The sequence below is a fragment of the Macrosteles quadrilineatus genome, unplaced genomic scaffold (assembly GCF_028750875.1).
Source record: "Macrosteles quadrilineatus isolate MER2022 unplaced genomic scaffold, UCM_ALF_1.0 Scaffold_5__1_contigs__length_97177068, whole genome shotgun sequence".
Lineage (NCBI taxonomy): Eukaryota > Metazoa > Arthropoda > Insecta > Hemiptera > Cicadellidae > Macrosteles > Macrosteles quadrilineatus.
In genome coordinates, this window is record NW_026542598.1 from 75103073 (window position 1) to 75116572 (window position 13500).

General features: G+C 37.4%; 1 protein-coding gene across 3 annotated transcripts in view; it reads left to right on the forward strand.

Moving 5' to 3' along the window:
* Positions 1-13500, forward strand: part of LOC128994163 (probable 3',5'-cyclic phosphodiesterase pde-5) — a 151513-nt gene that overhangs the window by 134865 nt on the left and 3148 nt on the right. For all 3 annotated transcript variants that reach the window (XM_054418493.1, XM_054418494.1, XM_054418495.1), the window contains exons 9-14: positions 1420-1633; positions 3583-3785; positions 5353-5593; positions 6252-6410; positions 6805-6974; positions 13114-13225. In XM_054418493.1, coding sequence (XP_054274468.1) covers positions 1420-1633; positions 3583-3785; positions 5353-5593; positions 6252-6410; positions 6805-6974; positions 13114-13225 — 1099 coding nt within the window. The remainder of the gene's footprint in view (positions 1-1419; positions 1634-3582; positions 3786-5352; positions 5594-6251; positions 6411-6804; positions 6975-13113; positions 13226-13500) is intronic.

Sequence of the window (13500 nt, forward strand, 5' to 3'; positions counted from 1 at the left end):
CTGGGTGTCATCATAAAAAAATCATAGTTTATTTTTTCTTTTCAAAAATGTTTTGATCGATTACCGCCTTTGTGACCATTGTTTCAAAACATACATCCAAGATACCTATGAGTAGAGAACCAGAGATTTTTTATACATTAAATTAATATTAAAGATTTAGTTACTCAATCCTACACATCAATGTTGCTTCAATGTTACTTTGAGTTGGAGACGAAACACTAGTGTATTTATTTTAAGCTGAATGTGGATGCAAGGTGAGTGCAGAACGGAGTGAGATGATTAATTTTAAAGCTTTGTTACTGACTATAAGATCAGCTGTTTCTTTAACAAAGAATATCCCAGCTAAATTTAAGAGTATTCTGATAGCCCCAAAACTATAGTGTGATTGTTGACGGAAAGCGGCTGGCTGAAGGGTCGACCCTACTCACACACACGCAGTCCTCACACACACAGACGCAAGGGATTAGGACGGACGAGGGACGGACCATTGACCTGCCAAGCGAGTCATCGCTGGCTCACGGAAATTAAACTTTAATTTTTTAAATTTTACGTTTGTCATAAAATCTGGTAACGTTTTTGACTTCAGCTCAAAATGCTTAGTAAAATGATACCAAACAATATATATTTTGCTTACAAAGTGTAAAAGCTATGAATATTTTAACACGTTTTATTAGCTAGCTACTTGTCATAATAATTTTGTGTTTGGACTCATTTTTCATTGAATTAAACAACAAATTTATTAACACTAAGCATTTTACTGTATATCTAACATCAAATGAATTGCAATTTTGAGGTATCATACAACAGATGTTTTATTTCTACTTAGTGAATATAGGGGATCCGGGATTTCAGGCAATTAGGACGGTGGTGAGTGGGGTGAGTGTGCGTACGTGAGTCGGGTCCCTCACAGGTAGGGCTGAGCACCAGCCGCACTCCAGTAAAAATCAGACTATACCTATGTATATGACTTTTTTTAGTTTACCTTTGACTATTAATACAACTAGACATCTCCATGATAAATTTATAGCCAGATTTTTTATCAAAATCGTCGTAGTTCGTAGTTGATGTGAGCCACTGACAGATTGCACTGATCTAAATTACTAACTTCTGTCAACTACACAAACTTTTTTACCAGGTCAAACTTGGGAAATGACAAGTCATTAATTGAAATGTTAATGTAAAGTCAAATTGAGGACAACACACTAGTTTAAGCCATCTTCAAACTATCAAGAAGCTCCCTACTGTTCTAAGGATCACACTGGAGATCTTTTGATCACTAGGAAAATACTGTAACTATACTCAGCTACCAATTAATGGTGGCATAATGGAGAATATTAACATCATTGCTTCTTTTGTACCGCTCTTTTTTATTAAATCAAATACACAAGAATCATATAATTCTTTTTCACTCCTAAACAGATTCAGTGTCGGGAAGGGTATTGCAGGCCAAGTGGCGAGGACTGGTGAGGTTCTCAACATTGCAGACGCTTACTCGGACCCTCGTTTCAACAGTTCGGTCGATCACATGACAGGTTACCACACAAAGACCATTCTCTGCATGCCGATCTTCATACGAGGAGTCGTCATCGGTGTGATGCAGATGGTCAACAAGAACGCAGGATTCTTCAACAAGGTTTGTTTCTATGAGTTTAGTACAGTAAGTAGAGTTTCAGGTTACTGTAAGATTAAATTTTCATTTAGACAATTCTTGCAAAACGAAGTTAAAACTATGAGTATGGCTGTTATTATAGTTAAAGAGACTTCCTTTAATTGGAATAGATTGTATTCCCCAGTAATACTAAGGCGGTCATTAGATTATGGAACTTTTATTTGTTAAATGATGCCGGATCCAAGGGTGCAAGTTTTAGGTTAGTTGGAAGCACAAGGAAGAGAAGATTCCCCCCACAAGGTAGGTGGAGAGGAGCGCAATGATCTCTCAGGCCCTTAGGCGCATCACATGAAACCGTGGGGTTGGTTAAAAGCCCACCTCTATTTAAGGTACAACCAGCTATTTAAAAAATGTTATGTTCCTTTTACTATAGAGGAACATAAGTGCATAAGGAAAAACTCTACGAAAACCATTTGATCATTTGAAATTTAAATGGAGAGATTTTAAACTAAATTCTAAATAGGTTTTGGTTTTGCATATACTTGTGTTAACAAACAGGTATTAAAAAAAAACTATGGTTATTTGATAAGTTATGAATAAAACAAATAACAGCCTCCTAAATCTAATGAAACAATATTAATCAAATCTTTTGCTGAATAATGAAAACTCCATTATAGGTCAAACTTCTTTGTCCAGCACATTTTTATTTTAATGCTATTAGACAGTTATTACAAATTGTGGATATTTATAGCGATGCACTGTGGATGCGATGCTCCCTGGTGTGGATTAACGTCCGCACTAGTGAGTACTACGACTATCCGCAGTACTATCCGAATAATTAGACCAATTCGTTAATTACGAGGAAAAAAATGTGGTTCGGATTCCACAATAAACTGTAGGTCCCTTAGTTGCCATTAGCTGTATGGGCTATTAATTAACAGCTGTGTCTAAGGAACATGTCAGCCTTAGTCACTAACAAGACTACAAGATCGCCAGGCCCACTTTTATAAACGGGCAGACTGGGCATATGCCCAGGGGCGCCGATGGTTGGGGGGCGCCCCCAACCACCACCCGCACTAGGAAAAATTAAGTTTTGATCAACCAGGATTTTAAAAATAAAATGGGTGATTTTAACTTGTAGTTAAGTGATTTTCCCTTATTGTAAAAATAAATAAAAACAACAAAATTGGAAATACTTCTTCAGATTATGCCTTGTGTAGTCCGGGAAAGGCAGGCAGCAGTATGAACCGGACACACTCACTATTCACTATCAAAGGTAGGGCGGTAGGCCTGTAGACTACAGCTGGTGACGTACCCCTACTACCCTCCCTCCCACCAACTATCGCGACACCCACCCCTACAACTAACCGCGCGGCGCCACTCCACTCACCAGTAGGTTGTGCTTTTGTGCTTGTGCCTTCTGCAGAGACGTCAAATCAACACAACCTAACCTGTGACAGTCACTAGTCAGTGTTGACACTCACACTGCAGTTAGTGAACCAGTACATAATAAATAAATAGAGAAGTGTTTATACAAGTAGGCCCATAAACAGTGAAAAAAATGTGTAAAAACCCTAGTGGAAGTGGAGCCGAGAACCGCAAGCGGTTGGCTCAAAGGAAACAAAGTCATGAAGCAGTTTAAAGAAAGTGAAGTGTATTAGTGCTGCTTTTGGGTTTGCCCAGGGCGCCACTGACCCTTAACGCGGCCCTGAAGATCGCGCCACTCATCCTACACTCATCCTTCACTCATATTTGGGTTAAAATACGCACATAGTGGCGTCCCCATCTTAAATAATTGATAATTGATAATTGATATTATTGTAATAATTTTATTAACTACAAAGGTTTATGCAGTCGCTTCCATTTAGAGAAGCGCTCACGGTACAACAAAAATCTATATATATAAAATCCAATGTATGTTTGTTTGTGAACCTACTTTTGACATTAAGTGAACCCATGGTTTTTTGCTTCAGGAAGACGAAGAAGCTTTTGAGACGTTCGCGGTTTACTGCGGCCTTGCTCTGCACCATGCCAAGTTGTATGAGAAGATCCGCCGCTCGGAACAGAAGTATCGAGTGGCGCTCGAGGTTCTCTGTTATCACAACAGCTGCAATGACCTTGAGTTTGCGGAGATGAAACAGAATGACATACCTACTTGTGTTCCTGGAATTGATGAGTGAGTTTGATTAGACTTAATTATTCTAGTTCTAAACAGGGTATATAGGCCTACAGGGTGATTATAAAAGAATGCCGGGATTACAAACGGCTGTCGCTCAGGGACTATTCAAGATGATTAAATTATTTAAAAGTCAAATTGAAGGGAAAAGAACAAAAGTTTTTTCTCATACGTTGATCAAAATCGGAATAATTTAATAAAATTCAGATTTATTTTCATCAATTCCATATGAGCATAAAATAAGCAAAGTCTGTACGCTTAGGGCGATCGGTGGGTTTATCTGATGTTTTAACTGAATCTTTTTAGGCACAATAACTTTACCTTTTACAGATTACATCATGAAATGTCGATTTAGGTATGTTTAACAGAAGACTTCGTCGGGCAATCAATGTTTTCGGGCTTCTGATGCAGAGGTGCAGAGGTTTCTTCGACTATGTTATCACTCTTGATATATCGATGGGTAAAAGTCTTTTAAAAACTCTACGATGCCACGAAACTCATTAAACTAGCATCAAATTTCTTAATAATCAAAATTTAAATTTAGTTTAATTTAGCAATCAATATTAACTCTGCGAACCACATGACACTCGGTGCCTTCTGTTGCGCTGTAAACATCGTACTGGTGACTGGCGTCAGGCATGTGAATCACAATAGAAGCCTACCAACGTGCACCTATTTTGCGCATGCCAAGGTCAAAGTTTCCTCCCTTGCTACACGGGAAATAAAACTTATTTTAGCTTCAATTTGACGTATAAAACGTGTGGTTACCTTGAATAGTACCCAAGAAATTACCATTTAAAATCCCGGCATTCTTTTTTAGACACGTATACCACTGTAATGAAGTGAAGATGAGTGGAAGGTCAGTGTTGCCAAAATCATTGCTGGTCCTTGCATCAGAATCATATACTAAAACCACAATGATCAATGAAAGCTGAATGCAGTTTAAAACAAAAAAAAGTACCAAAGTTGCCTTTACTGAGGATGAGGATCGAACCAGTATCCGTCTATCAGACAAGTACAATAACCACTCAGCTACTCAGCCATACAAAGTGGATCAGTCACTGTCGTAAGATTTATATTATGAAGAAGTGATTGAGACACAACTATCATCCAAGAAAAGAGCTCCAGGCAGTTGAAAGTACTCAAAAAATTCACAGCACATTTAAATTGATATTTTACTCCTGCTTCTTTATATGAAAGTAGTACAGTAGAAAAATTGTTGTTGTACGATTTAAAATTTAATTAATTGCATCCTGAATAGACCATGAGAAGAATGTGTAAATCAATATTTTCAAAGAAAAAAGTTATTTCTCACGCTAATTTAAAAATAATATATCCCTTTAAAATATATTACAGGTTTGTTTTTCAAGCTATTCACAGTAGTTGCGCTCCAGCAAAGTGTTGGGCAAAGATACAGAACTAACAAAACATAAAAAATTATAACTTTTGTGATCCGGGTGAAAATGAAATCACGCAAACCATAACCACCTATAAGGACTACCTGTAGTTGTGTTACTTAACCTCCATTCATCACCTAACCCCATATATTTTTCAAATTCTTTTTCAGGTACTATTTCAACGTATATGAGCTGGATGACAACGAAAAAGTGAGGAATTCAATATACATGTTCATCGACCTTTTCGGCCTCTCCAGATTTGACAAGGATAACTTGATCAAATTCACACTGACGGTGAAGAAAAACTATCGCAGAGTACCTTATCACAACTGGTCACATGGGTTCTCAGTGGCAAACTCTATGTACGCCATCATAAAACACTCTCCTCCAGGAACCTTCAACTTCATTGAGGTGTGAACAAATTGGTCCAACTGAATTGCATGGAATTGGTTGAATTAAAAACTATGTTTAAGAAAGAAAATATTGATTCTAAGGAAGTAATACATGTGTTAATTAATTAACTTTTATACTTTGTATGTCAGATCTCAAAAAGGTCCTTAAGAACATTTGTTGAATGAGCCACCGGGGAGTGCACTGCAGTCAGAAATTCTATTTCTTCCCTAAGTTTTTATTTTTGTGTCCTGTTATAGTTTATTTGATATAAAAGATTCCATATTTTATAATAAGTCTCTCAGTTTGAAGTGGTTAAACAGTTGGCCGCTTCCAAAATCAGTAATTTGGTTCAGCTTAATCTGTCGGTGACTCAATTCAACCATTTTTATTTTATCCAAAAACTGGCTACCCTTTACCATAGGAATGAAACGTCTAGTTCTCTACATAGTCTGTCTAGTAGTGAACTTCCACATTCACTGACCAGAGAGGCATTATGAGCCCGAGAGATATCTGTGCCTCCTCCTTACTTTCTTTGCCAGGGAATTTTTCAACTGGCGCCCCCAAAAAACCTAAAACCTCTTACAACAATAATGGTTTTTCACTACCTTTTTCTATATGTTTCCTCATTATTAATCCCAAATTTTAAGTGTCTATATTTTGCCACTCTTTGTCACAGAGTGTTTCGCTGTATATTGCCGCTCTCTGTCACGACCTGGATCATCGTGGGAAGAACAACAAGTTTATGTCTGATACAGAGTCTCCGCTAGCTGCAGTGTACAGCACCTCCACCATGGAACACCACCACTTCAACCAGACTGTCACTATACTGCAGCAGGTGAACTATTGTGATATTCAGACCTCAACACTATCATCTATTGTAACAAATTGAAATACACGTGATTTTTTTTGTCACAAAGTCAACTTTTGAATGTTACAACTCAGGTCAGCTATAAGTTAATTACTTTGAGAACTTTAAGGCTTTAGCAGGTAAATAACTAAAGCTAGATTTCACACTAGGTACTGTAATAGTCTTAATGATCAAGTTATACACTTTCCCTTCCTTGTTACAGCAAACCTAAGTACTTGTTGAATCTATTATTTAAATGGGGAACAAATATGAATTGGTTATGGATATTTTAGTTAATACCCTTTCAGACAATTTGAAATTTGCTTAGTCTGTGATTTAGTGTGGCAGGAGTATTTTTAACACGGTAAATGTTTGACTGTAGCCAGGGCACAACATATTCAGTCAGCTGACAAGTAGTGAGTACAAGCAGGTACTGGGACAGATCAAGCACTGTATTCTGGCCACTGATTTGGCTCGCTTCTTCCCCTACAAGACAAGACTGCAGCATCTGGTGGCCAGTCAGACATTCTCCCCTGCCAACCCTGACCACAGGTAGGCTGTGTGAGAGAAGGAGACAATTGCTTTTCAAATTGTAACATAATAGTTTGAAAAACCTTGGATATGGTCTCTTGAACACGCATAGTCCAAGTGGAAAAGTGTTTGAAAGTTTATTTGGAAATGGTTAGCACATCGGTAATTAGTTTTACTACCACTGCATGGAACAGTACACAAAATAGCTCATTCCCCCTTTATTCATTCTCACTTGCGTTTGAGAGTGGAGATGGCCATTTCTGATCTCTAAATCAGCTGATTTTACTATTGGTTTTTTTTTAAACATTAACATCCGGCATGCTAATAGCATAATCTAAATAAGGAAAAATAACCTAAATGACGTTTTATATACAACTTAAAAGTTAATTTGTGTGTTATGACAAATTAGTTATTGTGGTAGGAATAATCTTGTATGTATTACGAGCACAAAGAGTAATTGCCGCTCTCAAAATGTATGACCACACTCAGTTTCAAGCTTAATGCGGCCATCTACAGTTCTCGAGCACCAATGAAGTAGGTACTTTATTTATTTATTTATTTATTTATTTATCGTTTCAACGGCTGACGCCAATACATAGATGATTAGATTGAGATACAATTTGGGAACTAACAAGAAGCAAATGTTAACAATTCAGAACAGTAACAAGCTACGAGATAACAATAAATACAACAATAAAAACAAAAACAACAATAAATAGCAACAATAAATACAAGTTGACAAACAGGCGAAATTCACAATAATGATTTACTAATTTGAGAAAATTATGTGATATAACATTTGAGTGCAAAAACAGAACAATAATAATGCATGAACAAACCAAGCAAAGAACAACCCAAACACATCAGAAAATGTGAGAAGAATACTGCCATACAATTAAACAAAACCAGAAAGGGCAGTAGAAGAATTTGCATAAACAGAGAGGCACAGGCACAAAACACAGAAAGATCTTCACTTCACCACTTCGAAATCACCACACATTTCTTGAAGGTAGCCAGCGACATATTAAAGAGGTCAATATCATCCGGTAGAGCATTTACGAGACGTTGGGCTCTAGGCAGTGGGCTGAAGAGATGGTAGTTGGTGCTGAGATGCTCACGAGAGAAGAGATCCTTGGATCTTGAAGATCTACCTGCCCTGAAGTTCAGAAGTTTGAGAAGTCCGGGACAGTCGATGAAGCCATTGACCAGTTTGTAAATGAGCAAGATGTCCTGGATCTCACGTCTGGACTCCAATGGAAGGATTTGAAGGGCCTTGGAGATTTCTTGGATGGGTACCTCTCTGTAGTTGTAGCCCAACCTCACACCGACCACTCTCAAGAAGTGATTAACAACCATTTGAAGTTCGGTCTTGAGATAGTCCTGGTGAGGTGACCAAACACAACAGCCAAACTCTAGGTGTGGCAATACGAAGGCCAGGAACAGGGTTTTGAGTAGAGTAACGTCTTGGAAATATTTGGAGCTTCGAAGAACAAAACCCAGGGCTTGAAGGGCTTTTCTGCAACTAGAGGTAATGTGACGTTCCCATGACAGGGAGGAGGTTAAGGTCACACCTAAATCCCTCACTTCATTAACCCTTGCAAGATTAGATTGACCCAGGCTATATACGAACTGAGACTGAGACTTCTTCTTACTAAACGATATGGCTACACACTTTTTAATGTTTAGATCCATGTGGTTTGAGAGACACCAGTTCTGGACGGCATCGAGACTACGTTGGAGGAGAAGGCAGTCTTCGTGGCTTCTAATGGTACGGTATATCTTCAGGTCATCAGCAAATAGAAGGCAATGGTTACCTACGTGGGTCACAAGGTCATTTAAGGTCATTTACTTTGTGCCAAGGGCGGTCCTAGACCTATATTTTGGGGGGGGGTCACCGGGGGGACTGGGGGGTATGGAATACCCCCCAGTAAAGGAGGGGGGTCCGGGAAAAATTTGGAAATAACGTGCTAAAATGAGTGGTTTTTAAGCTGTTTTGAGGACCTAGTTTAATGTGTTCAAGCTTCCCAGTTTATTTTAAGGTCAAAGAAATGTCTTAAAATAAACTTGTATAATGTCATGTTTTTGCATTATTGAGACTTGTGGTTTTAATATCAAAGGAATACCGCAACATTACAACACATTCAAGCATTATATTGATTTACGAAAACACCCTTCCAACTGGTGCCGATGTTCATGCTAAACAGAAAATGTCCAAAATCAGACCAAGATTTCAAAAAAGAGAACTTATTTTATTTAAGATGTGTATAAGAACTTGCACCAAACACGACTGCATTATACCTGCCCAGTAAGAAACAGTTAACCTATAAAGTACACTACGGTACCCAACTAACGTTGGGCGTCCCGTCACTGCTACCGCCTGAAGAATTAAGAATTGGTTCTCAGTATTCTCATTTTTTTATACGCCAGTGCCAGTGGCATTTTACAAGGGGTCAACGTGAGAATAAAGTTTTTGTGCAACGTTTTTGTGGTTGTGTCGGGAATTAAATCCGTCCCTTCCGCATCTAAGTCTGAGACACTACCATTTTGTTGTTGTTTTGTGGCTAGCAACATGCCTATTGTATTGGGTTGTGTTCTTAAATATGATATCAGGTGCTCTAAATATGAATACTGTTTAATATTGTAAGTTTTGAAATTTGCTACGGTAATTATTGAATTACATTACTGTAATTACAAATTCCTAACGCTGAACTCAGATAAATTAATATTCAACTAACTTTCAAACTTTGACTATTGACACAACTTCTTTATCCAATACCCATATGGCAACGGCAGTGTTCGATGCTGGCGTTCGACGTTCGGCTGCATTCTTCTTCTTATTTCATTTTTCGGCATTTAATGTTATAATTCATTTTAACCCAGATGATTGAAGAAGACTTATGGCTGAAAGCGTCCGTTGTCTGCCGATCTTCCCTACTTTTCATAACGTACAAAAGCATAGTCAGACTTGAACAATCCCAAGTTTTAGGTTAGACTTTGTAATTAGTCCTTTCGTTCGCTACAAGTGTAAAGACTACAACGAATTTAAATTTGGTAAAACGATTTGCAATAAAAATTATTAATGTTTCCCTGGTATAATAGTTTATGTATATAAAAAATATTTTGGGGGGGTCATGACCCCCCTGCCCCCCCCCTGGGACCGCCCTTGCTTTGCGCTCATAGCTATTCACACATAATTACTGTATTATTTTCAAGCATAACATAAATAAGGTTGTTCAGAGATAATATTTTCTTTTGTTTGGGTAACTTGTATTAACTTTATAATCTGAAATGTTCATTGAACTTGGTAGCTTGGTGGTATTCAGGCTAATAACCACATTGCTGCTTTGAGACCACCCTCTGCACTATCTGACCACCCCAGCCTTGTTGCTTACACCAAAACAACACTTCACTGCCTTAGATCACCGTGCACAGTAGGTCTACTGAGACGACTAGTTACGGATACAAAAAAGTAAAGGGATGATGGCAAAACAAAACCTAGGGATAGTGCTTTGTTGTCACTTAATTACTATTATATTAATGACTGGGACGGGTGGCGTCGTCCTGTAATCCAGCTACTAGGAGGCCACGAATTGTGGATATTTATAGGCATGCACTGTGGATGCAATACTCCCTGGTGTGGATTAAGGTCCGCACGGGTGAGTACTACGACTATCCGCAGTGCTATCCTGATAATTAGACCAATTCGTATATACCAAGGAAAAAAAAGTGGTTCGGATTCCACAATAAACTGTAGGTCCCTTAGTCGCCATTAGCTGTACGGGCTATTAATTAACAGCTGTGTCTAAGGAATATGTCGGCCTTAGTCACTAACAAGACTACAAGATTGCGCCACTCATCATACTTGGCTTAAAATACCTACTTCGTATGGTCGCCATTTCTAGAAAAGTATTAAATAAGTATTAAATATTAAGTATATAATATTACTAATCCCCCACCATGGCTAATACCTTTTACACTTCACACTTTTCTTTGAAATGGCGACCATACAAAGTAGGTATTTTAAGCCAAGTATGAATGGAGATGAGTGTAGGATGAGTGGCGCGATCTTGTAGTCTTGTTAGTGGAGTGAAAATTTAAAAACGTACGTTTTCATGTCCCTGGCCTTTTACTTCGTAGATACTGGATTTATAGTTTATTATTATGTGTTTTAATATTTTTTGGGACGGGGGCAACATGTTACACACATTTATTTGGTTTTAAATAGGTTCTAGGTATTTTTTTCGTATTTTTAAAGTCTCGAAATTCACGACCATGACGTGTCCCTAGGGTACATTTTCCAAATTTCACGCTGTTTTTAGACTAATTATTCATGCCGAAATATATAAAGCCATATTTTTATGTCATCAATGGTTATTAAACTTACAAAAAAGGAGCATATTATAATTTTATTGTCATTGCAGACTGACTACCATGACAAAATAAGTTTGTCCCTCGATTTGGCGTCACGACCATTTGGGAAAAATTTTCAACTTTGGAGCACGACAGTGGCAAGCCTGGCGTCGATGGAGTCAGTTGGTTTTAGAGACTAGTTCGGGGTGTACGTCAGGATTGTAGTGCCGGTTGTTTTGAGTTGAAAGGAGGAATTACAAGATTAATAAAGGAAAGATTGTGTTTTTTGTAATTTTGGTGTGTCCATGACCGTACGTAGTCATTCAATGAAGTAGACATGGTGTTAATTTTTGTTTATAAGACATTTCAATTGCTAGATTAACCTAGAAGTCCACTTTGTATCCTCGAACATGAGGTGCAGGGCTACCGCCAGAACAGAGCCAAATAACACGTAATTTCACGACCAAAGTTTCACGACCATCGCGGTTTTTTTCACGACCAATCCAGCCTTATGGATTATAGTGTGTTTGGTCGTGACAATAACTTTAATATAATTGTAAATTGAACAGTTTAGTTCAATTGAAACACATAGTTTTATTATAACTAACAGTCTAATTGAAGGATTGTTTAGAAAGATTTTGATTATTCCAGAGAATTCACGACCGTACCGCTTGTCCCTGACCATCACGTTTATGATTTCTATCATAAAAATTTCAAAAATTAAAATATCGTCATATTTCAATGTTTTATACACAAAAGAAGCACACCTCTATACAAACATAACGATTTTTCGAGTCTCAGGTAAGTTTTTTTCGGAGTTATACAAACTTAAAAAGATTTTATTGGTTTTTTTCTATTTTTTGAGTTTTTTTTTATTTTTTTCTAGAAAGACCAAATATACCAAAAGCTCAATGACCTTTTTATTGTATAATGGTCATAAAAGTAAATTAGTTTATAGCAAAACATAGTTATAAAAATAATATCAACTATTTTTAATATTCATTTAAACGTCCGTTATGGTTGTGACAGGATTTTGTGTTTTTCTACGAAAGATGCTCTTTAAAAAGAAAATTACCAAAGATATTGCGTTACCATGGACATTTTTTGAAACTTCAAATGTTAATGAAATAAAAAAAATAATAAAAGTTTTAAAAAAGGGGGAAAAAATTTGCAAAGTGCTTTTCCTGAAAACGTACGTTTTTAAATTTTCACTCAGTGACTTTATTCCCCTACCCTGAATTTATGAGGTAAAGTTAAAGAAATATTAAAATCTCTAGTTTGTATAACAGAACATATTTGTCTAGATATATTTGGTCAAAACCGTTTTCATTGTTGCAAAGAGGCCAACATTTTATTGTTATAGTTTATTTTATTAAACTAGAATATATCAAATCAAATATCTTATAGCATAGCCTAAACTTACTACATCTACAGGAATACTACCCGTATTCTGTTTACTGTTATAATTAAGGTTCAGGCCATACCTTAAGCTGTGGGGGAGAAAGCTGGTCTAGTGGTTAGAGCGCGGGGACTTTCGTCCCTGAGGTCCTGGGTTCAAATCCTGCTAAATCACCAAATGGATTTTATCAAAGTGATAATGCCGCAACCCCTAGGTCTAGCCTGAAGTAATGGGGAAAACAATCCCAGGCTCGTGCCTAGGATCCTAGGACAAACAAATATAAATAAATAAATACCTTAAGCTATGGGCCCATTTGTAAAATACACAAGAATATGTCTCTCAGAGACTTTTGTGATAGCAAAATTCCTAGAGGATCAACGTTTACTGACATCTGGGTTGTTCTATTTTCAGGCTGATTCTGCAGGCTATTGCTATGACGGCTAGTGATCTGTCTGCTAGTGCCAAGCCTTGGGACATCCAGTTCCAAACAGCGCGTGTCATCTTTGAGGAGTTTTATGAGCAGGTAAATAAATGTACAAGGTAGGTTCGACCTTAGAATATTCAGGATCATTTTCATTGTTTCAAACTGGACTAATTTGTGCTGGACATACAGTTATCACAGATTTTGATTAATAGTCCTGAATGATGGCTGAAGAACCACATTTTGGTCAGTCACAATACTGTCATCTTATTCATTCATTAGTTATTGTTGCCTCAATCTAGATACCCAGGTACTAGTAGTAAGTTTAATATAGTACGGCCGCTTAGAAAGTGACCTCCTCCAGCATTATGGTTAGC